Source organism: Triturus cristatus, chromosome 11 (assembly GCF_964204655.1).
Source record: "Triturus cristatus chromosome 11, aTriCri1.1, whole genome shotgun sequence".
NCBI lineage: Eukaryota > Metazoa > Chordata > Amphibia > Caudata > Salamandridae > Triturus > Triturus cristatus.
In genome coordinates, this window is record NC_140594.1 from 62817944 (window position 1) to 62845856 (window position 27913).

A 27913-nucleotide genomic window follows, 5' to 3' on the forward strand; every position below is an offset into this window, starting at 1 on the left:
GTGTTGCTTATTCAGTACTTTCATTTGCGAAGTTCAAGATCAGATGAACTTGGGAAATAGTACTTCGTCTACCTCCGCCCCTTGGGTGACCACAGTGTACATCCTTAAGCAAGTGATTAATCTGTGCATGAGACATTTTAACACAGCTGCACAAACTCAGTATTTGGGAACACCAGCAGAGCCAAAATAATATTTCATGAAAAACGTAAATACAAAGATTAACTCATGTTTTGCTAGCTGGAGCCCATAGCAGTTTGTTGCTTTGAAGACTTAATCTTCAAAACTTGACCGTACAAAATAAGCACAGAAGACAGTGACACAGCACTTACTTTTTGGCTTCAGTTTGCATTTGTTCCACTTGCTGCTTTAAAGAATCATTTTCCTGAGTAAGAGCTGTCAGCTGATCTCGATCAAACCGCAAAGACTATGCAAGGGAAAGGGAAACAATGGTATTAAACATTACACATCCTGGTTCATTTGATGAGCTATTTTGAATTGTAGTTTGCTATTTTTTTCATGAAATAGCATGTATGAACAGAAACCTAAACATGATAACGTGCTCTTCATACACTTTTCACATTTTAGACATACCTGGAGTTGTGATTCCATTTCATCCCGCTCGTCTTGTGCTGCCTGTAGATGGGATTCCAGTTCCTCCATCTGCTGACGGACATCAACCACATCTTTTTTCAGCCTTGAATAGTCCATCTCCACGGCCTTCTTCTCCCCTTGCAGCTTCATGAGCTCCCGCCTCAGTTCCTTCAGCTCAGAGTCCAGCTTCTTCTTGGTGGATTTCAGTTCACTGATCAGTTGATCCTTGGAGCTGGCGTCTCTCCTGTAAGCCTCCACCATGACCTAGGGTACAAGCAAAGCGGCACAAGTTACCTCTCGCCCTGTGCCTTCCTACTGCTGCAATGCCTTTGATGCAGGGTAAGCGTTCACCTTTTGCTGCAGGAACTGCTCCTTCGCTTTCTGAGTCTGTTTCTTCAAAGTAGCATTCTCCTGCTGCAGGTTCTCCACCTACCAGTGCCAGGAAAAAGACGTGGATTCAGTGTCAGCATGTCACCAATCAAGCACCTGCATCATATAAAAACGCATGTTTATCCGTCCCCTAGCAAACTTCAGTGTGCCACCAGTGCGTGTTGCAAACCTCCAAGACCATAATGCACGTCCACTGTGAGTAGCTGCCAAAGCCGAACTCCTGTGGTATGCCTCAGAGATCTTGGACAGGCCAGTATGTTGTTTCACCCAGGCAAAAGCACGACCCAAAAAGCAGTTACTCTCAACAAACATATAACCAAATATTATATTCTTCCACGGAGCAAACGTCAAGCACTCAACATTTATCGCCTGATCAAGCAAACATCGACTCCACAAACATTATCATGTTCCTAAATAAAAGCCTAACATTGGAATATTCCCTCCACCTGCTCAAGCAAATGTTTCATCCAAAGCCTTCTCACATCCACAAACCAAACACGAAATCCTCAAGAGTCTCTTCCAACCACCGCATCAAACACCTAAAGAGAGACTATCCCAATCTACCTACAGTAAATACTCTGCTATTGCAAAAGCCAATGCAATGCAAGATCTTGTACTTAATTGACATAATTAAACTGCTCAGATTTGGCGGCTGGCAGATGACATAAAAGTCTGAGTTGAAGCCAGAAGATCAAGTTATGCATTCCAGGTCTCAGGCAATAAGGTTTTATTCCTTGCAAAGTAGCACTGATCAAAATAAAGCCTTGTCCCAGCAGAGCCAACAAATACCACAAGCAGATAAATGAGCTGGTGGATGAGAATTGTTGAATCCTTAGTGGTCTCCTCTCAGATGCGTACAGGTGACATTAACTCACAACTTCCAATACACAAACACAAGACCAGGGTCCATCGTACAAGGGGTGAGATGGTAGCCGCATACTGGTCTCAAAGGGGAGCATGCTGTGAAGTAGGCAATATGTATGAAGGGGAGATATTTATTTTCCTTGACGAAGCAAGGCACAGATTTGCAATGGGAATAGGAGAGTTCCTGACATTTGCAAAATTAGCAGAAGCTTGGGACGAACTTGGTATGGATGTCCAGCACGTCCCGCTGAATCTCAAACTATAAACATGATCGCCAATCTCACACAGGGAGTGAGACTGATAATATCTTTAAAGCGTTACTATAGGACCGCGCACCTTGTGCTCATGGTCTAAAGCACCAACGTATTACGGGGTGGCGTTTCCACCTCAATCAATTTAAAATACTACACAGGGTGCATCTTACTCCACACATACAAAATGTATACAGCTAGGATGAGAGATTGCCCATGCTGCCAAAAGGATAGAGCAAGCATTTTGCACATGCCATGGTCCAGTCTGGCAGCTGACGACTACTGGAGACAGGTGGTGACCTCTCTGACAAGGGTGACTGTGACACCAATGACACACTTCCTAACACACTGTATATTATGGCTACCTAAGAAACCGAATAGGAGTAAAAATCAATATAAATAAACCAGTTATTAATGTTATTTGCAAACAGAAGGATAATGATACACTGGCTACAGCAGCACACCACCTATTAGGAGCTATGGTAAAAAAGATACGTATGAGATCTTCAAACCGATGAAATTTGGTTGAATATGGTAAGAAAGGATGAGACTTGAAAGAATAATGTCACACGTCGAGCAGCTTGTCTGAAAAGGATGTGTTAATCCCTCTGCACGATTTACCAAATCGAGTTTAACATTTGGATTTACTGACATAAAGTAGAAACTTATTGTTGAACTATATACCAATGTATTGCTAATCTGATGGAACTCTTATTAGACAACGTTATGTCCACGGATATTTGCGGTCATAAAACAATAACTTATTTTCTGAAAAACAATCATTAAAAGCAGAATACGGATCTTTACAAGCATAGGTTACAACTTTCACCAGGAGCAGTATGCTATTATCTGCGCTGCTCCAAATAGGTTTATTTTCTTAAAAGCTTGGCTGTCAGTCATTTAGGGGAAGATTTCCTCTTTTTCTATGTACTGTAACTCACCAGGTTTCCTTTTTCATAAATAAAGGGGTAGAAAACTATTACTCTCAATCACTGAAATCTTTCTTCGTTTCATCTCCATATCCGTGTTGGCGTGAAGCTGATAAAGAAAACCGGAAAGCATGCTGCCAAGAGCACATTCAGGTGCTCATACAATGGAGCGGCATTAAGAGATTATATGGCTGAAAATAAGACACCCAGGCAGAATACATCAAGCCCTGTTCAGGTCAAATTGGGTTTGCAGCAAAACTGGGGTTTTAAATGTATTTTTTCATGGCTGAATAGGTCAGAGGATTTATGTTAACTCTCTATGGTTGACGGCCAAAACAAGTACATTGTTTGGATATGGTGGGCAAGGAGTTTGGGGTGAGCAGGAAAGTGTGCCTGGGAAGTCTAAACTTCACAATACTATGTTCCTGCCGGTGGTCAAAAGCATTCTAAAGAAGGGAACAAGGGGTACAGGCTTTCACTCCTTTTACTTCGAAGGACTTGTACAAAGGTTGTGCCCAAAGGCAACTGTATATTCCTTACACATGGAGGAGTTATGCCTAGACATGTGTATCAGATGACCCGATCAATCACCAGAAGGCCCCAGGTAACACCAATCTACAAGAGCAAATGTGAATAATGTGCTTGCTGGCGTAGGCTTGACAAAATCTTTTACGATTCCTTTATTAGGATTTCTTAGTAATGTCATTGAGAAATTTCCACAACCTAATCTTTATAGCTTTAGTTAGTTGACACTTAAAATGCAGTATGAGAAAGGATTGGACCCCGAAAGGTCATTCCAGACCTTGCTAGTAGGACATACACATAAGAGGCTCTATGTTTGTGTCTGGATGTACAGATTTCATCTGCCTTTTATCTGTGAGAGAGGTGCCATATGTATCTAAAAAATGAAGAAACATATGGCTCAGTGGTTTATATTTGCCAAGTGTCACGACTGACAAGCTAACCCCAATTAAGTTACCAGCGTGTGTTCCGCTTTAACTCCAACACTGAGCTGGGAGCATCTGACTCAGTAAGAAGACATCCTAAAATAAGGAATCTGCATAAACCTACATCAAGTTCCCATACATTTCTTGTTTCGATGGCAATAGACTGAGGTGCACAATAATAAACCGATAACCCAGTGTCCCAAAGCAAAAATAAAGAATGGCGCAGAAAACTAAAAAAGCCAAGTTGACAAACCCCTCAAACAGTTGAAAGAGCACGCAGCTGCACTGATACTGTTTTTTTTTTTAAAGATTCTTTTTATTAAAGCAAAACAAGCTTCAGATATAAGCAGCTCAAGGATATACATACAAAGCAGTTGCCAGTCCTGGCCATGCCACGTCGTATAAAACACAGTGTACTCAAATTGCAGGCAATGCCGCCCGCAACCCACTGGAGTGAGTCTCTAAACCTTCCCGGGAAACCCATTCAAAACCCCTCGTGGCACCCACCACAGTCCCCTATATAATGCAACGTTTAGTTTAGTTTGTAGGCTTGTATAGCGCATGAATCACCCCCTGAGGGGTATCTCGGCACTTGTGAATTTGCAGAAGAAGTTGTAATGGTGAGTGAGCTAATCTAATAAAGGGCAGTTTTCAGAGCCTTTCTGAATTTCAGGTGGTCTGGGCATTGTCTTAAGGCCAATGGAAGTTGGTTCCATACGAGTGGTGCCTTGAATGAAAAAAACCTTTCCTCCTGTTCGTGCTTTTTTAATCCTGGGGATTTTGAGCAAGGATTTCGACAGTGATCGCAGGTCCCTTAGGGGGATATATTGGTGGAGCCAGATAGGAGGGCCCGTTGCCCCATATTGTATTGTGTGTCAGGCAGCAGATCTTAAACTTCACACGTTTCCGTACAGGTAGCCAGTGTAGTTGTTGTAGGAGAGGGAGTGAGGCTGATCTGTAAGTGGCGTTTAAAGCTAAACGTGATGCAGTGTTTTGTACCACCTGGAGGCGATTTAGAGAGGACTCGTTGGCCGCGATCAGTAGTTCCCAGCTCTTTAGGCCACCAGCTTGGTGCCCATAATAGCGGAGCCTCTCCAAAAAGCATGATTTCCGTCTTTCCTGCATTCAGTTGTAAGAAGTTATTTCTCATCCATTGTGAGATGGCCAGCATGCCAGAAGAGAAGGAGGCTTGGGCTGTCTAGGATGTCTTGTTGAAGGAGAAGGTAAGTTGGGTGTCGTCTGCATAGGATATTGGGACGAACCCCTAGTTCCTTAGCAGTGCGGCCAAGGGGGCAATGTAGATGTTGAACATGGTAGGGCTCAAACATGAGCCCTGGGGCACTCCCTTGGTCAGTTCTTTCGTGTTGGACCGGTATGGGCCCAGATTAATAGTCTGGGGGCGAATAGAGAGGAAGCTAGTCACCCATTGCAGTGACACTCCCACAATCCCAGCTTCCCTCAGTCTTCTGAGCAGAGTCTGGTGATCGACCGTATCGAATGCGGCGGAAAGATCTAAAAGCACCAGGAGGGTGGATTGGCCCTGATCTAACGCAAGCCTGATGTTATCTGTTACAGCCACCAGTGCAGTTTCCGTGCTGTGTTTGGGGCGGAAGCCTGAGTGAGATGGATCTAGGTAGCCGGTCAATTCAATATGGTCAGATAGTTGTTTATTAACATGTTTTTCCAGAACTTTGCTCAGGTAAAGTAAGAGGGAACTAGGGCGAAGGTTTGAGAGGTCTTCCATGGAAGCTTTGGTGTTTTTCTGGATTGGGATGATCTGAGCTGCCTTCCATGTTAAAGGTAGGTGGCCTTCCTTCAGAGATAAGTTCAAAAAAGAACATATGGGATCTGATAGCAAATTGGCAAGAGAGGCTGAAATTCTAGCAGGTAGGACGTCCAGAGGTGAGCCTGATTTTACCTTGCACATTAACGTTTCAGTCTCTTCTCGCGATAGAGGAGGAAAATTCAACAGTGTTTTTGGCCTAATGCTAGGGGGAGGTACTGATGTGGTGTCTATCGGCAGAGAACAACTAGTCATAGTGATTTTATTATAGATGGTGTCTATTTTCTGTATAAAGAAAGCACTAATTTTATTGCAGAGAGACAGAGAAATTTTCTTCCAGTTTGCAGGCTTTGGGGCAGGTGAAAGCTTTCAAAATCTGGTACAAGGCTTTAGGGCTGTTATCAGCTTGGCTTAATTGTTGGGCTATATGGGTTTTGCGAGTCCGCTTAATGTTTTTGTGATAGAGAGCGAGGGCTGACCTGTAATTCTCTTTGTCAACTTTAAGATGGGTTCGTCGCAAGTTAGAACCGGCGGGTCCCCAGCTAGAGAAAAAAACAGGGACTTGTCCCAATTGATGAGGTGTCCGGAATAGGAGCCGAAGGACCTTATTATATGTATGAGTCGATGAAACGTTTGTCGAGGCCGATGCGCGTAAAGAAGGATATCGTCCGCATATGAGATTACGCTGGCCTTGGGGCTCCAGGGCCAGCGTAAATAGCATCGGGGACAGAGGACACCCCTGACGCGTCACCCTTTGCAGTGCAAAGGCTCGTGAAACGACCCCGTAGACCTGAACGCGGGCCATCGGGCCAGTGGGCCGGTGTGTAATAACCGAATCCACCTTTGCAGCTTTGGGCCAATGCCCACCTTTTCAAGAACAGCGAAGAGATACGGCCATTCAATGCTGTTGAAAGCCATCCTTGCGTCTAACGAGAGGAGAGCGGCTGGAACGACGGGCTGGCTCAGAGTCATGTACATGACTCCATATAAATGTCCTAAATTGAGCCTCGTGCACCTATGAGGCATAAAGCCTGATTGATCCGGATGAATCAGAGACTGCACAACCGGGCCCAGCCGATTCACGATAATGTTAGTTAGAACCTTAGCCTCAAAATTAAGGAGGGAGAAGGGCCAGTAAGAGCTGCAAAAGTCACGCGGTTTTCCTTTTTTTAAGGAGTAGAACGAAAGTTGCCATTCTCGTGTCTTCTGGAAGTTGCGCCACTTCGAACGCTTCCTTGAACATGTCAAGCATGTAGGGAGCTAGCTTGCTCGCTACACATTTAAACAGCTTAGGGGGGAGCCCATTCGGGCCCACCGCTTTCACAGACTGCAAATCTCTCATGGCGTTTTCTACTTCCTCCACCTGAAAAGCAGACTCTAGCATCTCCCTGTCCCCCGACTCAAGAGACGGCAGAGAAATGTCACGCAGAAATTCAGTGCATTCCGGCTCCCCACCTTGTGGACTGAGACTGGTAAACGTTTTCAGAATATTCAACAAATATCTCCGTTAGGGCCCCCCCTGTGCCACCCTGTATCCCATCTGCAGACCGAATCTCGGACACCCAGGTGCGACTCCTGTTCCTCCGTTCCAGCCACGTGATCAGCTTATTAGCTTTGTCACCCAGTTCGTATATTCTCTGTTGTGTGGCAAACGCGTGAGCCCGAGCCGCATCGTCGGCTAGGTCTCGGAGGGATCGCTCTTTAAGTTTGAGGGAGTGCTTAAGCCCTTCGGCCTCCCATGCGCCCGCTGCCAATGTACGCTCCAGGGCGAGTATCTCCTGCTCGAGCGCCTCGCACCGGAGTCGTGTTTCCTTACGTTTGGCACCGCACGCCGCCTGCGCAAAATCCCTCGCTCCTACCTTATACATGTCCCAGAGGATCCCAGCGGAGCTAACAGAGCCGACATTTTCAGCAAAGTAAAGTTCAGTGCGGTTCTCAAAGCTCTCCCGAATGTCCTGGTCCCCAAAACAGGAAGATATCCAATATCGGAGGGAGAGACCAGTCACAAACTGGCCCGTGAAGCTGCACCTCCACCGGTGAATGATCAAAGGTACCTCGCGACTTATGGCACCCGCCCTGAAAGAGGCCCGCCGAGGTAGTGTGTGTAAAGATGTAGTCAATCCGAGCCCCGCTGCCATGCACCGCAGAGGTATGAGTATATTGTCTAGACCTGGTATTTTGGCATCGCCAGAGGTTCGACAGACCCAGAGCCCTAGTGAATGAGAACAGTGGACGAGACTCCTTCGCTCCCAAGGGGAGAGTTTCCCCATCTATGTCTGACGTGAGCGTGTCGTTCATGTCACCTCCCAGTAGCACAGACCAGGCGGGAAGTCTAGTAGACGCTGACTGAGATCCAGAAACATTATTTTGTGTAACCGCGGAGGAATGTATACTGAGCATATATTTACTGCCTGCCCCTCCCAAATTCCTGACAAGGCCTCATAGCGACCCAATTGGTTGCACTATGTGCACTGTATCACCAGAGGGATCGCATTTTTAATGAGTATGGCCGTGCCCCTGGATACAGACGTGAAACCCGCGTGGACTTGCAGTATGTATCCATACCTATTAAGGGCAAAGTAGTTGTTCCCCTTCAGGTGCGTCTCCTGGAGCAGGACAAGGTCTGGGGAGTGTCGGCGCAAATACTATAGGATCATGGTGCACTGGATTTTGACCCCCAGGCCGTTCACATTCCAGGAGAGGAATGTCAGCTTTTTGTTAAGTCGTCTGGCCATGTGATGAGCCTACGCCATCCCCTTCCCCCCACCAGATAGAGAACCCACCCCCCCTACGCGCAACAAGACCAAGCTCGTCTAAAGAGGTCATCTGAATCCGAAAGGGACGCATAATATCTGAAGCGAGAACCCAACAAAGAACCATACTAAGAATGCACAACCCCATAACAACGACACCCCACCTGCCTCGTAGGTCTAAAACTACCCTGAAGTAATCCCCATATCCAAAGAATAAGGTAGACAGGTAAGTAGTTGCAGTGAGTTTAATCCATGAAAGAAGATCCCATCCATCAGGCAGCATTACATCAAACAACTGACTTTCCAGAACAATCCTATTTACAACATTCTCTGACATCAGAGATTCCAATATGACATGGACATGTTTCATGTTGCTAAGCAACTTCTCAGTGTAGAATGCCACACATCTCCCTTCCTCATTTTAGAACATACAAGCACATTAAACTAATACAAAGTCTAAAAGAACTTAACATTAAGCTACCCTCTAGATTATCATAACATTATCTTAACACAACCTAACCTTTGTACCGAACCCATCATCACCGTTCCAAAAACAAAAACAAAAAAAAAAAAAAAAATATAGATGAATAAATAAAAGTTGCAAAATTACCTCAAACAAAATCAGCAAGATAACCTGGTTTTTTAACCATCCTTGAAGACTTTCTTTGAGAGTTTAGCTCCTTCTCCTCCACATCCTTAGCAGAAACCAACTCTTTATTTAAGTTCTGCATATTATTACACACTACAACTCTATTCAGATTCCAAATTCTATGGTCTTGCGTTTGGATAGCATTATTAAATGTTTTAATTACTTTGATGGGCTTCATGTATTTTGACATAGAACTCCCCAACAACCCAGGGCATCTAATCCTAACCCAATCACCAACACTTACTTTAGTTTTCTTTACTGCATGTTTCACATCAAAATATGCCTTTCTAGATTTAGCCTTCTCATCTTCTAGTTTTAGCATGCATTCACCATCACACACACACTCTTTGCCTTTAGCAAGTTCATACTTATTAACCCAATAAGGTTCAACACTAGTATTGGGTACTCTACCACGAAACAACAAAAAAGGAGACTTCCCTGTTGTTGCATGAGGAACCAATCTGTACTCTTCAACTTTCTCCAAAACCTGTTTTTTCCAATCCAACTCCACACCTTTAGCCAGAGCTATGGTTTCCTTGATAACCTTATTAAATCTTTCCACCATCCCATTGGCTTCAGGATGATAGAGAGCAGAGGTCTTGTGAATAATACCCCTAGCATTTAAAAATTGTTCCATTTCTTTCGAAACTAATTGGACCCCATTGTCCGACAATATTGATTTTGGAAAACATTCTCTAGCAAATAAGAGTTTCAAGCACTCAATCACCTTAGAAGTATTAATAATTGATAGAAAGAAAATCTCAGGCCACCTAGAGAACATATCAATAACAACCAAAATGTAAATTTGCGATCCTTTCTCCTGAATAGGACCAACAATGTCCAAAGCAATTTCCTGCCATGGACCACTAGGGCGTTTCCTCAAGACCATAGGTTGTACATGAACACATTTGTTTTTATCACTTACTGCACAAGTAACACAGTCCCTGATAATCCTCTCTATCATGTTGTCCATTCCAGGCCACCAATATGACATGCGTAGTCTCTCTTTACTTTTTGACAAACCCGAATGTGCCACATGCACTAGATCAATTAATTCCTTTCTAAGGCTAGCAGGAGGAACCAATCTTGTTCCCCTAAATAGCAAGTTATTATCAACCGATAATTCATTGCGTATAGTCCAAAAGAATCTTGTGCCTTCAGACCCCTCTCTACTAGACATCCACCCTTTCTTTAACAAAGATGTCACTTCACACAATGTCTCATCATCTTTCAATTCCTTCAACCACCTTTCCTCTGAAATAATATTATGATCCACTACACACACTATTTCATCCTCCTCATCATCATCAGAACAGTCTTCACACATACTATTCTTTGGAACTAAACGTGAAAGAACATCTGCAATTCCATTCTCAATACCAGGAATATATTTTATATTAAAATTGTATTCCTGTAATCCAATAATCCATTTAGTTATCCTTCCAGAAATGAGGTCTAACCCCTTTTTACTGAATATCTCAATCAAGGGTTTATGATCTGTATGGACTTCAAAATTAACACCCCACAAAAATTTCTTTAACTTCTTGACAGCCCAAGATACCGCTAGAGCTTCCCTTTCTACCACTGAATATCGTGTCTCAGGATCCCTGAGACTCCTTGACAAAAACATTATTGTGCGCATGCCATCGGTCCCGTGTTGTTTCAGAACTGCTCCAAGACCTTTTTCACTCGCATCAGTCACCAAGATGGATTTACTTGCAGGGTTAAAACTTTTTAAAGAAGGAGCATGACTCAGCTTCTTTTTAATGGCTACAAATTCATTCTCACACATCTCAGACCATACAAATTCTTCACCTTTCCTCAGTAATCGCCTCATGTTCACTGTTGCCACAGCAAAGTCCATAACAAATTTTGCATAATATTCTATCATGCCCAGGAATTTCATCAATTCGGTTTTGTCAGAGGGAGAACACATCCTCATAATGGTCTCAATTAAATCAGATTTAGGTTTCACTCCTTCCCCAGAGATACTATGACCCAAATAATTGATGTTGTCTGATCTAAACTTGCATTTTTCCACCTTAACCGTAAGGTTATATTTGCACAAATTCCCCAAAACGGATTTCAACCTAATGTCATGTTCCACTTCATTTTTTGCAAACACCAAGATATCGTCCTGGTATACACATACCCCTGGTAAGTCTTTTAATACCCTCTCCATCACCCTCTGAAACACAGAAGAGGCAGACACCAAACCAAAAGGCATTCTTCTAAACCTATACGTTCCAAAGGGCGTGACAAAAGATGTGTAATCCCGTGATGATTCATCTAACTCAATTTGGTGATATGCCGAAGTGAGATCTATGGTGCTAAACACTTTAGCTCCATCAAGTAAAGTCAACAATTCAGTTATGTTTGGCAATGGATACCTATCCACCACCACCGCTTTGTTAAGTTGTCTTAAATCAATGCATAAACGCAGATTGCCATTGGGTTTGCGTGCTGCCACAACCGGGGCCAACCATTCTGATCCCTCTACTTCCTCAATTATTCCACTACTGCTTAACTTTTGTATTTCCTTCTTCATGTCTTCCTTAACTGACAATGGCACACTTCTCACTTTACAACACACAGGAATTGCATCACCTTTCAGCTGAATTTTATGTTGATACCCCATTAAACAGCCTAAAGTCTCCTTAAATACACTAGGAAACTCCCTCCTTAAATTCTGAACATACTCCTCATTGGTGTTCCTATCCACAGATTGGATCCTATCCCTTAGCTGTATACACGGATTAGCGTTGGGGTCCAAATACACTCCTAAATCCCCCTGGTGAATCCAGCTGATAATACTATCACCCCGCTTTGACACATAAATTTTCCCCGATGCCATCCTGTCTTTATATTCAATCAATCCCACAAAATAACCATGGAGTTTTATTGGCTCTCCACCATATGCCAAAGGAATAATATCAGGTTTCATTAAATTGATCTTTCCTTTGAGCTTCGAGTTATAGAACTCATTAGAGACGATGGTAATCTTTGCCCCAGAATCGAATAGTACTCTCGTTTTTTCTCCATCTACTACGATTTCATCATAAGGACAAGATTTAGTATTACCTTTACTGTCAACCTGTATTACTATCTGCCCACACACATGATCTTCCGACTGTTCTAACTCCCTTTGGTATATTTCAACTTCTTTTACCTTAGGTTTATATTTTGTTTTGCATAACGCCGTAAAATGCCCCTTTAGTTTACATTTGGAACATGTTTGATTGAGCGCAGGACATTTCTTGTCATTGGCTAGGTGTCCAGCTTTGCCACATCTGTAACATTTTCTTTCAGACCACCCCTTTTCCGGATTTCTTTTTACTTCATTATTGCGATCTTTAGTCTCTACTTTCACAGATTCAACTTTAGACCCTTTTTCTGCGTCCCTTTTAATAACGGCAACACACTTTAACGAATGCTCAATTCGTTTGGCAATAGTCAACACCTCATCCAATGTCGGTTCATCCTTTAACCACAATTCCTCTCTAATTTTCTCAATAGTGCACCCAAACATAAATTGATCCCTAATGCGTTCATCCGTCAAATTGTCAAATTTGCATGATGACGCTAATTTTCTTAGTTGGGTTATGTAATCCTCAACAGTCTCCTCAGCTGATTGCATCCTCTTTGCAAATTGATATCTTTCTAAAATTGTGCTAACTTTAGGAAGATAATGTTTATCAAGTTTCTTAATACATACTTCATAATCATTCAACCTCCCCGCCTCTGAATCTGGAAGATCTGGCAAGTGATCGAATACATCCTGACCTTCAGAACCTAAACAATGCAGAAGCAGAGATGACTTCCTTTCTGCGCTCAAAGATGGTCCACACACTCTGGCATACCTCTCAAAAACTACCTTCCATTTTTTCCACTTAATTGGAGGTGACCCAGGACATGACAAAAAGAAAGGAGCAGCCGTAACATTCTGCATGTTTGCGTGATTTGACTTCAACCAATATGAACCTAAACGTTATCAATAAGAATGTACTATAATGTACGACCGTAAGTATTAATCTCCTTCTATATCTAAAAAAACACTAGAATATTGTCACATACTATTATAAATAAAACAATGTTTAAGAGGACTCTTTTATGTGTCTCTCCTGATGAAACTTCCTTTGCATGCTTTTAAAATTTTTAAAATAAAAATTGACACCTCCCTGCGCGCAGGAAATGAAAACGTTTTACAGGACACTCTTCCTTTGCTTGCTTTAAATTGAAATCGGCACTTCCATGCGCGCTGTTCAAAGATTGCCGATAAAGTTTGTGCCGTTGCTAGGATACAGAAACCAAAATGGCACCCACGCACACGCAAACAATAGCGTGGTACGTGATGACACCCTCCAGAGCGTTCGAAAGACTGCTGATGCTGACGCTGCCTGTGCGTGATGACACCCTCCAGAGCGTTCGAGAGACTGCTGATGCTGACGCTGCCTTCCGACTGAAGATTCGGATCGTGAACAATGAAGGAAGCTTTACGACCCGCTGCACTGACTCTGTTCCCTGCCGACGCAGAAGCAGAACATGGAACGAACCGGATAGAGCAAAATCCAAGTTCCGGGTAAGAAGGTATCACGCCTCTCGAGCTCCCAATGTTTACTTTTGAAATTTTAAATATCTCCACACGCCAGAGAACGACAACAACGTAGTTTCAAATAACCTCACATTTCATGTTCTCAAATTCTCCCTCGCTCTCCGACGCTCTCCGATGCACCATAAAAGCACAGGAACAGTCTACGCATGTATAAATATACACAACACTTAAACGTCGAAATCCTCACACATGTTCAAGGTGCAACAACGCGATGAAAAAGCCTCGTTTGATTAAAAATTGATGTTCCACCGTTGCTCGCAGCTTGTAGGAATGTGCTGATGATCCAAACACCACATGTGAATTTCTTTTTTTTTTTTTAGTACTCCGTTAAGATGAATGGCCTTCAGACCCCTGAATGTCCTTCAATTGTGGTAAAACAGGAGTTGTTTTAAACGGAAGACCAGAAGTTAAATTCCTCCTTTAAACTTTAAATGCAGCCACGTTGTTGTTGAGATCTTCTTCTTTACTCCTGTGCCGACTACGCCAGTGAAGTAATCCCCATATCCAAAGAATAAGGTAGACAGGTAAGTAGTTGCAGTGAGTTTAATCCATGAAAGAAGATCCCATCCATCAGGCAGCATTACATCAAACAACTGACTTTCCAGAACAATCCTATTTACAACATTCTCTGACATCAGAGATTCCAATATGACATGGACATGTTTCATGTTGCTAAGCAACTTCTCAGTGTAGAATGCCACATACCCACTTCCCAAAAAGCAGAGTGCCTGTTGCCCCAATGAACAAGAAACTAAGATAGGGCTGTCTAGCACTACCAGACAGTAACACCCCCCCCCCACTCCCCGGTGCCCCCAAAGTCCACCCCTCAACACATCATAAAGCCGGAACATACACAACAATATCTCCTCCGGACGAGCCCCAAACGTCTATTACGCTGGAACAGGAGCAGTGATATCAGGCCATCAAGACCGTACCTTAAGGTCCATAAAGTTAAACAGCAGTTCACAGCAAGGAGTCTTGTCCCTCACTTCACAGGTGAACGTGCTTCACTCCCTGGGTTCCAGACCGGGAGCTCCTGGATCTGGACGCCGACCTGCCTCCTTTTCTGCTTCGAGACTGAGATTAGAGAGCACAGAAGCGACTCCCGCGCTAATCCCCTTAAGCGCGCCAGTGGTGTGGCCGATGGGAGTCCCCATCCAGCCACTGTTGAACCTCCACAGGCGATGTGAAGAATAGGGTTTTATCATTGTCCAGGACCTTGAGCTTGGCCGGAAAGAGCATCATGTATTTTACCCCCTTTTCTTGCAGGGCACGTTTCACCCCGTCGAACGTGCACCGCTCCTGCTGTACTCGCAACATGAAATCCGGGAAGAACCGCACTGTCGAGTTCTCGGAGGGGAGGTCTCCACTTGTCCTAGCTGCCTGCAAGATGGCATCCCGATCCCTGAAATTGAGAACACCCACAATAATTGTCCGAGGAGGAGCCCCAGGCTTCGGCTTAGGAATCGGGCCCTGTGCAGCCTCTCCACGGTAAAGAGGGTAGATAGTCTTTTGGGCTTAAGGTGGTGCAGAATTAGGTCTCCCTTCTTGATCGTCCAGCTGCAGGACCATCAGTTTGTGCTTATGTGCAAGATTCTGCACGCGCTCTTCTAACTAGTGCGTCATAGATTGGAGTTCCCCCACGTTCTCCTTGGTCGCCGTGACCCTCTCTGAGGTTTTCCTCATATCCGCCCTCATCAAGTTCATTTCAATAGTGATTTTATCGATTTTGGTCTCCAAAGTCGTTCCCAAGGCTTGGATCAGAGACATAATAGAGCCCAGAGACGGCTCCTCTCCGGACGATTTCTCCCCAGTTGCACCTTCCTCGGGCGCCAGTTGGCACGGTACTGCATACTTATCGAGTTTGTTCATCTGCACGGCAGCCATGGCCCCCTTCGGTTTCGTCATGACCAAGTTCTTGCTGTGTGGGGGCCCAAAGGACTCCTCACCCCCACACAAGCCAACTGCGCGCCACCCCCAGGGCTGATCTCTGGACGCCGAGGTCTGTGCAAACACTTCAGGCACACTCTCTCCGCTAGTCACTTGCTCTGGTACGTGTCGCACCTCGGTCACGCAGCATACATGGATCCCTTCAAGGCGATCAAGAATGAGACTGAGCAAAGGGACATGCACGGGGAGACGCCGCTCTCCATGCCTTAAGAGTCTGTCCACACGCTGGACTGGGTCGTCCAACAGTCTGCAGCCCAGCCGCTCCACCCAGCCACAGATCTCGCCGTGTCACCGTCGAGCGAAGAGTCCTGCAGGAGCCTCCATGCAGCTGAGGAATGTCCCCTTGAATCGTCCCCTCAGCCCCTCCTCACCTCTGTGTATTGTACAACGTAGTCCGGATGGCACTGCCAGGCACACACCGGTGGTGGCACTCCGTAATGTCTCAGTCACCAGCAGCTCTCACTCCGTGTGGCACAGGAAGACCCCTCCCCCCCCAGGGCGCAGCGACGATTATAGGCCCGGCACAACAGGCCCTATGGTGCCAGTCCCAGCCTCACTTCACAGGGGGCCAGGGAGCAGCCGGGTCTCAACCCTGGATCCAGCATCCTTAGTGGGACGAGCTGGGAGGGGCCGGTAGAGGCGACCAAATCTTCCATTTAAAATATAGGGAGGGCCTCACCCCCAGGCGCCGCCACGCAGTTCTTCGGCCCGTGCACACCAGCGCGATGAAGAGACCACCGGCGGGCTCACCCAGATTGATGTCTGGCCCTGGGGAGCTCAGCGCCGGTGGCCTACAGGCAATGCGGCCCACAGGGCGCCCCACTCCAGCACGCAATGGTTAAACTGCCACAGGCCCCAAGTAGCGGGCCTCGAGTAGCCAGGATCCCGGGCCTCGCATGTCAGGAGCAGGCAGCGCTCCAAAACGAGACTCTATCCCCTCACCATTCGGATCTGTGTAGTGGCCGCTGGGTAGGCCCCTCGTGGCAGCACTCAGGTCATAGCTCTGTTGAGGCCGGAGACACCTCTGCCGCCTCGCCACACCACCAGGTGCACAGCGATTGCCATCTCCGCTGTCCGGCTACAGGATAAAGGGCGGATAATGCAGGCTAGAACGGGGGCCCGGAGCGAAGAGGTTACGCCGCCATCTTGGCCGACACCAAACCATTCCCCCTGCACTGATACTGTTTTAACCCAATTTCTGTAGTTGGGTCTTTAGGTTAATGTGACCATTTTTGACCCGGATAATTCTGTAAGGTACTTTTGGGATCTTTTGTCAGATGTTTGATTATGTTTATTAATATTTTTTAATTGGCTAGTTTTAATCCTGAGGTATCTGAAATCAGCCACTGAAGCTTTTTTCCAAGTACCCTTATATTCAAAATGTCCACTGCAGCCATCTATCAAGAAATGTCACTTGCAAGTACAAAACGTGTGACTATCCCCAAAGAGGGGGCAGTTTATCAATTCTAAGAGCAAGAAAGAGGAACTATTGAGGAGAAATATCATTGTCACTAAATAACGGCTCTTACACATCTCTTATGGAATTAACTCGTTACAGCACTGTTCATGATGGAATCCTAAAAGATATGCAATCCCTTTTTGAATGTTCAATATACACGCACAGCCCAAAGAAAAGCTGCGCTTGAAATACAGTTACCTTGGCAACTTAATTGGTGAAGGCTTTTAAGAGCTGAACTATTAATGTCTCCAGCAGTAAAAGTTAAACTTACTGGCATATGTCTGTAAAATCTTTGTAAAGAATTTGAAACATATATTTGCAAACAGATATACAGTTGAATATTAAACTTGGGTAAGAGACTGAGAAGAAAAAGTAATACACAGTGTTGAGACTTTTGTTGCTCTTTCCTCCATGACGGTACACTCAAGTGATGTTTCACGCTTACATTTTTTTTGTTTTATGACCACAACTTCTACCTCGAGGGTTTATGCCTCAATATGAAACTGCTGTAACTTTCAGAACCAACTGTATTGCCACTGATAAATATTTTATCATTGAAAACGTATTTTTTTGTTTAAAATGTTGAGTTAAATATGTTTATATCATTTTGGTGAAAGGTTTGAACACTTTATGTAATGTATACTTTGGATTGTGAGCTCAGTAATTGACAATGAATATTTTTGAGTATTCACATAAAAAAGTAGGTGAAAACAGACCTGTATTTCAAAAGAAAAAATGCAGTGTCCCACTTTGAGTTTCTTCACTAAAACAACATTTCTGATGCTAGAATTGTGTAAGCATGCTGGGAAAACTTCATGCACTTTCTGTACAACAGTGACCTTGTTAAAAAGTGATTCCCAGTTCTTCTAGGCAATAAGGGTACTTAAGCAGCCTGCAGTAATATAGTTAAATAGGAATTGTTATATTGAGGCTGACATCACATTGTCGAAAAGTACTATGCATTCTGATGTTTGAAAAACTGTATACTGCATAAATGGCCAATTTTCAGAAGAAAGCCCTTTAATAGACGAACAGCTCCTACACCAATATCATTGACCACCTGACGAGGAGGTGGCGGAGAACTTATTGCCCAATTTAGATGAACAATAGAGCGACTCAAGACAATTCAGATAACTTCAAAAATCGAATTCTCTAGCTCCTTAATTTTCAGGGGTCGGGAGGAAAAGAGGATCAGCGTCTCATCTGGAAGAGAAGGAAGTGCATAAATCTAGCACCAAAGTAATCTGAAAGAGCACGTTTAACTCAAAGGACATCATTTCATCCAAAGTCTACAGAATAGTGAAGTATACATTCCATTTTGCTTCTACAAGTCATTTGATAAGCACAAGCACCTCAGAGGGGAATGTGTGTAGAGGCCACAACTTTGGGGTTGGGGGGAGAATTCCCCTAAAATACCACAAAGAGGACTGATCACTCTTAAAATAAATTATTAGACTTGGCAGGCCTAAAAATAAACAGCCTTATTAAGAGCATGGCGATCAGTGGTTGACTGCCAGGAGATAAGTTGTACACGGGCGGGGGAATTCCGACAATGTGGATACTCTGTGGGCACCAGTCCAACTGTACAAGCTGGTTATTGTGTTATGATGATGTAAAACTCCAATAAAGAGATTTAAAAAAATTATAGTGAAGAGCATGGTGGTTGGTTGACCACCCTGGTCAGACTACAGCCCACAATATTGAGAGATATCTGCTGACCCTGTAGCGATCTCTGAACCTTCGGAGGAGCTGGACACTTCTCCAAAGGCACTGAACATTTGCTGAGCATCAGTCACGGTTCATGTGTTCACGTGGCCGCTCAGCAAGCGATTTTGTTTTTCCAAAACAAAACAGAACAGCCCATTTAATTCTAAATAGAGCAGGAAACATTAGCAGCATGGGTGAATAGGTTGGTATGCCTTCATATTGTTGCTAATAAACCCAAACCTTGGTAGGCGCACATTCTCAGCATTGGCCCAGTGACCAATGGGTTCCATTTTTGAAACTCATCCATCAAAGATGTTAGAACAAAGCTTTTAATGAAAGATATATTTCACAGTCATCCTTTACTTACCATCTTGAAGATGAAGCTGATGAAGAAGAAACTTGAATACAGTTCTCCTGTGGGATTGGATTTCTCTGACACGCTGAAGGATTAAAGGCCACCTGGATTCCTCGAGTCACGCTATTTGCCCAGGATCTCTACATTGCACAACACTTTAAAGACGAAAACGTCTGTACTTGCGCAGAAGTCGATCTTATTCAGAATGATTGACACCAACATCAGTAGACAAACAAGAGGTTCATTGTTGACTAAGCCACCTGGAAGCATGGAGTGAAAAAGCCATGTCGGCTCCTCACCTATTGTAATAATTAAGGTACCGGTGGACTGGGAATGGGCGATATGTGAGGTGTCTATCCACTAGTGGCAAGTGGCAGAAGAAGATCTACATATAAACTGTGTGGAGCTTCTAGTTCTAGTTTGATAAAAATATACCTAATTTTAAAATGGGGCTCGGAGGACGGACAACATTTCTGCTGTTCAATACATCAACTGCTTGTGAAGTATGGCAACCAATTTTCTTGTAGGTATGGCCAGGACGTTTGGCATTCTTGTGAGGACCATCACCTATCAGTGACAGTAGAATACTTCCTAGGCAGAGCAAAGGTGGTGGAAGGCAGACAGGACTTTTCTCTACTTGAAGTATTCAAGCGAATGGAAACTGAATTCTGTCCTATTCATGAGGATCATGGACACCAGGGGAACACGAAAGCTGTACCTACTTGCCTCATGGCTAAACAATAAACTTCCACTGTTATTGACTTGGAAACTGTAAATAAGCGTGGAGAGAATCTTAGAAGTACTAGTTTCATCCATTCTTGAAGATTTCGAGATTGACAGACAAAATAAAGAGAAAAAATTAAGATCTGGTCATATTAACACCTCTGTGGTAATCACAAGCTTGGTTCCCATTCTTCTGCAACCTTCTTGGGCTTCTTCAATCTGTCTACCTGGGTCTTTGCAACCCATTAGTGGATGGAGACCCGCTAGAGGTGATGGGCTGGAGTAATGGAGGATGATGGCAAGTTCTTGGACGTTTTAGAATAAGGTGCGCTCTTCATTCACTAAGTCTAGGCAGATAGTATGCATCACGGAATTTCAAAGGCTTGTCAAAGAATGTCCAGTGAATTAGACCGGCATAAGAGTAAGAATTCTCAACTCTCTTAATAACAGGGAGTATTATTTCACGCCGAAGAAAAGGCTACTTATTTAAATGTACATATGATGTCTGTACATTCTGATGCTGCATATTAATGAGAGATTATAGAGAATACTGGAATGAATAGGCTTTCTCCCACCATTATGGCATTTGGTAATATCCCCCAAGTGTTTTATTTTTAGGGAACAATCAAAAACAGGAGATAAGGTAAACACTTGCTATATTATGGTCTGAAGAGAAAAACTGGATCGTACTACTCTGCTATTTGATGCAAAGAAAGAGGACTTCTATGGAGCGTTGTCAAAGGATATGTAGTTGGTGTTTGATGATTGGTTACTTTTAATACCATGTGACATGTAGTACTTGCTTCCAAGCCTGGTACAAGATAATGTTTTGTTGTTTATAGTGTGTTCTCAGTAGTAAATACATTGTAATGCATAAACCTCAACTCCAAGTCCTTAAAAGAGCTGAAAATTCATAACTGCAATATCTAGAAAATATTACATTCTTCTACAATCATCCCAAACGAGCCGAGTGTGCCCTTCCTGTAATGATGTACCTAGCGTATGCTCCAGTAATTCAGAATTTTGAAGTAAAGCATACCCTTTATCAGAGTTTATCTTGCCACAGCTGAAAGGCCTAACCAAATGAGATAGAAGTTAGAAATGCAGGCCTGCAATCCAATAGAAAAAGCAAAGTTTTCAACCATCTGCGAAAACGGAGAAGGTTGATCTCTCTCCTAAGCTTGACTGAAGACAGATCCGTTAGGTCACACTCTAGACTGAATCTCCTGCCCATCAGGCATGCATGAACTTAAGTACAGCTAAATGAAGTTGGGCGGGGGGCCATAGTTTTACTGGTGGCTTATCCTTAGCTTTCTTTCCAAAAAAGAGGGCAGGCCTATATTCAGTGCATGATGCATGCAGTCTTAAAGGTTACTATATTCTGTGCTAAAAAAGGCAGTGTAACTCTTATCCTATCACATTTTTCAACTAAATAAAATCTTGCAGTTGTACTCAGACTATACTGTAATCTCAGTGTGGCTTTTGCAGAAATCTCCAATTAGGTGAAACTGCAACAAACACAGCATAGTGTACAAAAATATTCATCACCATGATCTTGCACGGAAAGAGCCCTGGTGAAAGATTAACACTTTAAAAGACACAAATAAAAAAGTGATCATTTTAACAAGAGAGTGTTACCTGACTGGTCTTCACTGCTGTTTCTTGCCGGAGCTTCTCTAGCATGTCCGAGGCAGCTTCTGCACCCTCTTCCAGGCGCTGGGCTCCCTCGCCGAGCCCCTCCTGTTCTGCCCTAGCAGCTTGCAAGGCCACTTCCAGCACAATCTTCTCTTTCTGCAGGTACTGGATGGCATCGTCCTTCGAGGTAACATCAGACTGTAGCTCTTCCAGTCTTGCCTCCAGCTCATCATATCGGGTCTGGAGATCCGAGAGGGCTTGCTCCTTCGAGTGCAGCGACTCCTGCGAGAGGGTGACCTGCTTCAGCAGGTCCAGATGCTCCTGCTGCAGCCCTTGGAGCTGCAGATCTCTCTGGTGCAGGGTGAGTGTCGCCTGACAGATAGAAAACAACAGTTGGGATTCAAAAAATGATGATACATGTGGAAACGTTTTCATTGGGCGTTCCTTGAAAGACTACCGTTTCTACTGTGTTTTGACCAGCTCCACCCCAATGTACATTAGTAAGGCTAAGTAAACACTTAAATATAGACTCATTAGAGCCAGTAAAACAGTTTTATTGCCTTTCCTCATCTGTGAGCATCATTCCCAGCCAGCTACAAAGAGCCAAGTTCGCAAATACTACTAATAACATTTAAAATCCTAATTTACTTAAGACCGCTGCTCTATGTGTCATTGTTTACAGAAACAGTCCTAGTCACTTTTAACCAAGTCCAGTGCCACAGATTCAGCTGGAGGGCAGAACTGTCATTTTTCGTGACTTGCTTGGGATTTTCTAGAAACATACAGTTCTGAAAAATTGCAGAAAGGAGTTCTGGGCAAGGAGAATCTTAAGAATTAACAATTGCATTTGCTATACATATGTTACCCAACAATGTTTTGCAACCTGTACAGCCCTGTGAAAACAAACCATATTGAGATTTCGGTTTGGCAATACTATTTAACTACTACAGACAATGCCATACCCATATATGAGCCAAAAACAAAGACACAAATTATTACACCGGATGTTAATGAGAATAAGCCAAGACACTTTGTTTTAGGGTCCAAAACATGTTCTCCATCAGCTGTGGTCCACTCTCCAGCACTAGTGCTCCAACTGCTTGAATGAGGAATTCACCACTCGGCACTCCTATAGCTCAGGCAGTCACTAACAGCACAGAAGAAAAGTGCAGAGGACCCCCTCAGTAGGAAATGCAATACTGTTTCTGGTGATGAGATGTGCCCGCTTCACCAGTTTGCCAACTCACTGTCTTAGCCCTGGCACTGGAGAGTTTGTGAAAACAATCAATAAAGACCTGTATGCTAGATTGTTTAAAGCTTTTCAAAGAAGTACACTTTATATGTCAGCTCAGGGGAGAGGTCTTGTTTGCCAACATTAAAGTGCATTCAGCAATATATCTATACACTCCCAAAAAGGGTTTGCCACTTTTTGATGGATGTCCCATATCTGCTAAATACAGAACAACTCCCAAAGTCCTTGGACAATAAATGATAATGAAGCAGCATTTAGGACTGTAAAAATGTTTGGGTTTGAAGGTAAGCGAACTGGATAGGCTGTGTCATTTCAGAGACAGCAATGAAGGAGTTAGTTGGTCACTTTATTTTTGCTTTATATAGCTCTGGGTTGGCTTCTGCTTTCTTCAGAGGTTCATGCAACATAACTAGTACCACTGGGGCCACGGTCAATATCATACCTGGTCGAGATCTTTCTCCAGGGCACTGGCTGAATTAGCCAATCGTTGTAGCTGCTCCTTCTCATCCTCAAATTCCTCCAGTTTCTTCTGCAGATCTTCCTCCACCATGTTCTTAGCTTCCTGGATCTGTAAGAAGGCGGCTTCCTGGTCTAACATGTCTGCCTGCCCGCAGTAAAGAAACAAAAGATCAATAAAGGGGAGATAAATACCAAGCAATGAGAATCTTTGCATTTCCCATCTAATGCTATTACCAACTAGCCATAGCGGCATTATGGATTACAGATCCAAGACAACTAAAAACACTTTCATCCAGCAAACGCGGTGTTGAAACTCCATCGCTGCATGGATTTACATATTTACGATACATGACGGTTAAGAAGACCTGGAGGCTTAACTTCCTCTATGATAGTGAGAAGAAACGTCCCACACTGTGGCTGTGTTCCCCAGGCTCTTGAAGTCTATGTTTCCCACACTACTCCAATCATCCATGTAATTGCACCTCCTCGCATTGTCTGTCACTGTGTCCCAAGTGTGCTCAGAGGAGGGGAAAGGAACCATGCTGGGACTTTGTCAAGGAGAGGATAGTGGCACCCTCTCAATTGTCCCCTGGCCAGGATTGCCAACAAACAGCTGGGGTACACAAACCCACGGAGAGGATGGTCTAGACTTTTAACTACTAGATAAAAGTTGTAGATAATCTGAACTGGAAGGATTGGCTCTCCCTGTGGTTTATAAGGAATATTATGGCCAGTATTTTTCACCAAAACCACACAAAAAAAACCCAAAAACCCCCACAGAAAACATAAAATCGATAGAGCCCATCTCATGTGTAATGAATCTAGTCTCTCCAAAAGCGGCCAATTCTTTTAAAACATAAGTAGTAGGTTAGTTACTTGCAAAGCAAATAACGAAACTCCATATTACTTTCTTGTAAAACAAATAACAGAATACTAAGGTTGCCTCTAAGTGCAGAGCGGGGGAGAAGGATAAGAGAGCCCAGGGGAAATCAAATAAGGCGGAAGCCCTGTGCATAAAAAGAGCTTCCCACCAACACTGAAAACAATATAAATCATATTGCTATATTATGCCTTTTGCAGAGATCTGTCAGCAACCTTCAGGTCTTAGGACAGAACCTCTATCCTGGGATCCAGTCTTGACATTTTACAATGAATACTGAGTATGTGGAGTACGGAAAAAGCACCTTTGAGGCAGCAGTTCCCATGAATTGAGACAGTTATTATGTTTTCATTTACCTCAATGTTTTGCAGCTGTGATGCAATGCGCTCCTTTTCTTTGATGGATCGGTGCTGTGTTTCCGTCAGTTGATGAGATAAAGATACATTTTCTATTTTGAGATGCTCCACTACTCCTGCCTGGGTCATCTGCCCTGCCTGAGGAGGCGTGGGAGAGAGAAAACAGAAAACAGAAGGAAAAAAAAGACACCACTCGGTTTCAATCATTAAAGTTTAAAAGGAACATCATTTTTAACGACAAAAATTCCTATTTAGAAAATATTACATGACTCTAGATTATTAGAACCGAGTAACCATTCAGGAAAACGGTAACTAAATTTTTTTTACTGTGCACAGCTCAATAAAGTTCTATAAACCACATGGGTGAACATGTGTGCATGAACAGGTCAAGAACAATGAGGACTGAGGCCAAGTTGAAGTGAATGGTAAGATAAGGTGTAAGATGAACATGCATTGAGGGAATGGAATGTTGTTTGCTTTTCATGAAACTCAGTGGACATTGCCTGCAGTCTTCCCGTTTTCTGGGAGGCAGTGCCAGACGTAGGGGCGGCTATTTGGAGGTATGCACTGCTGAAATGGGCAGTGTGTTTGTGGCGATAGTCCTGTTCCTGCAGTGTGACTCTTGATGCGGCAGCCTTTGCAGCGTGGGAGACACATAGGTGCTCAGTTTGTGTGTTAGTTTGGGGAGGTTTATGCAGAATGAATAGGTGCTTCTGTTCTCCTTGGGGGCTGCCAGCCAGACAGACAGCGTTGAGGAGTAATAGGGGGCTGCCAGACAGGCAATGAGGACAGTGCTGTTGAGAAGGCGTCCAAGTGCCTTACGCATACTACCTTCTTGGCTAGCACATTTAGGACCAGTTCGAATACATGATTCACAGAAGTAGGACAACATTGAATTCAAACATCCAAAATGGACAAGGCCCTGGTTGGTAGTTTTGTACATGCATGGAGGTAAAGGTAGCTATTGTCTGTGCACTGGTTCCAGGGTGACAAAGAAGAGCTATTACTCAGTTATTATTGCTCTACAAAGAGAATCAAAGGTCAAATACGTTTCTGAAGGACTACGTCGCTGCATGGATATTGTGGTATATGTAAATTTGAAGGGGTCAGCGAGAAGGGCTTTTGGTTGCGGATAGTCTTTTCCAGACTAATTTGAAATTAATTCATTTTGGTGTCATTCAAAGAGGTTTGTTACTTAAATCCATTTTGAGCAGTTGGGTAAAAAATCAGTTAGCACATGCGCATCTTACAAGAGGCCGGGCAACAGCGTTTCAAACAGTAATAAAATAGATAAAGAATTCAAGTCGAATCCATACCTGTATGTTGGCCATCTCACTCTGCAGACGCACCCGAGCCTCCTGTGCCAGTGACAGCTGTTGCTGATACCACAGCCGCACTTGCTGGAGCGAAGTGATTTCCACCTGGGATGCTTTCAGTTTGCTGCTCAGGGTGGTCCGATCCAGGAGAACCTGTTGGAGTTGGCTCTGTAAGGAGGTCATCTGCTGCCGCAGGTCAAGAACTGCGACAAGAAAAAAAAAAGAAAATCAAGGGGTAACACAGGGTCTCCTTGGGCCAAAGTGTTCTACTATCATGGGTCAATATTAGGAGATTCAGAAAGATGCCACCAAAAGATGAAAAGTGGAGATTTTTTTTTTTTAATCTATGTCAGACAAGTTATCATCTGGGAAGTGTGCCTACCTCATTTTTAAGAACAAAAATACCGATTTAGAAATAGGTGGATACAAAGGTGAGAACTGTTTTGCCTCTTACCAAGTTCAGAGGAATGAGATGTAGCGGCAGGCTTGGTGCAATCTGAACATGCAAATCCTACACAACAAATAAGTACTATTTTGGGAGCTAGACACTCACTTAAGGAGGATCATTGCACATTTAAGTCATTGCTTTGCTGCAAACCTGCCACGGAAAACAGTTTAAATTTTTAATTGGATAAAAACTGTAAGCAATCTTACATGGATCACACATCTCTTAGTTGGTTAGCTTTCACAGGTATGAGGGTGAAATTATAAGGCAGGGTTGTTCTTTGTCGGTTTCTACTTCCAGACTTAAAGTCAGGAATGATTTTGCATGGATGGAAGAGGGACAAGATCATAGCATGCACACTCCTCAATGTTTCACAATGCTTTGGTATTAGATTACCTCGAACCCCAGCGTTTGGAGATCAGACTCTACTGCCAAACCCAAAACGTGGCTATTATTGAGCAAATGATGAGTGCACACTCCCTACCTAATGCTTCGGGCTGCTGTCCTTATGGCTCTAAGGAGATGAAGAGAGGTCTACCATACCTAGAGTGGTTGAGGGGGAATAAGCTTCCTGCCTCCAGCTTCTCATTCTAAATCCTGGCTCTTAAAAAATCTAATGGATACTCAGGAACCCAACAACACTTTGTGGAAGGTGAATATTCTCTCATTAACCTTACATGGTCATTTAGTAAAGCAGCTTAGGGCTCAAGACCCAAAACGAGAAGAAGTGAACGCCAAAAGATGACAGTTACTCTGAAACAGAACTCCTTAGCTCACTTCCAAGTATGGGGGCTAGTATTGGAGTTCTGGAGCTGCATAGCTCAGATTTAGCGCCCAGAACAAGAGTAGCAAATTCCACCATCTCTACAAAAAAGATATACAGATCTAGTCAGGTCGAAGTCCAGGCCCCAATAAAGACAAAATGACGGCCTTAGTAATTATTTGAAAATTATTTATCCCAGATGTTCCTCAAGGTCATGGGTACTCACAAACTTTCTCTCGGGGGCCAAATTTACAGTGTGGTTTGCGGCCGAGGGCCGCACCGGTGGGGGCGGGGGCAGTGGGAGAGGGGGCGGAGCTAGAGCAACAAAAAAAAACTGTGACCATGAGGTTGAACACAGGCCCCTTCAGTGGACGCTTTCGTCCACTGAGCCACCAGACCCGGCATTCACACATCGCTATCTATCTATCTATCTATCTATCTATCTATCTATCTATCTATCTCTCGCTCTGTCTCCCTTCCTCTGTCTCCCTCCCTCTCTCTCTCCCTCCCTCTCCCTCCCTCTCCCTCCCTCTCTCTCCCTCCCTCCCTCTCTCGGTCTCCCGCCCCCTTTCTCTCTGTCTCCCTCCCTCTGTCTCCCTCCCTGTCTCCCTTCCTGACTCTGTCTCCCTCTGTCTCACTCACTCTGTGTCTCCCTCTCTCTGCCTCACTCCCTCCTCCCTCCTCCCTCTTGTCTCCCTCTTGTCTCCCTCCTCCCTCTTGTCTGCCTCCGCGGGCCGTACTAGGAGTACCCGTGCTCTAGGTTGTTGTTGCCCCCTTTCTATTACCCTTTGAACGTTTCGCTCTCTTCACTACTTGCATATCATCCAGAGAGCAAATATATATT

At 44.0% G+C, this 27913-nt stretch overlaps 1 protein-coding gene across 2 annotated transcripts in view; it reads right to left on the minus strand.

Moving 5' to 3' along the window:
* GOLGA3 (golgin A3) overlaps window positions 1-27913 on the minus strand; it is a 163872-nt gene that overhangs the window by 61479 nt on the left and 74480 nt on the right. For both annotated transcript variants that reach the window (XM_085636240.1, XM_085636239.1), the window contains exons 8-14: window positions 25862-26064; window positions 24546-24683; window positions 23293-23454; window positions 21602-21970; window positions 943-1020; window positions 592-855; window positions 330-424 (exon numbers count right to left, since the gene is read on the minus strand). In XM_085636240.1, the coding sequence (XP_085492366.1) occupies window positions 330-424; window positions 592-855; window positions 943-1020; window positions 21602-21970; window positions 23293-23454; window positions 24546-24683; window positions 25862-26064 (1309 nt within the window). The remainder of the gene's footprint in view (window positions 1-329; window positions 425-591; window positions 856-942; window positions 1021-21601; window positions 21971-23292; window positions 23455-24545; window positions 24684-25861; window positions 26065-27913) is intronic.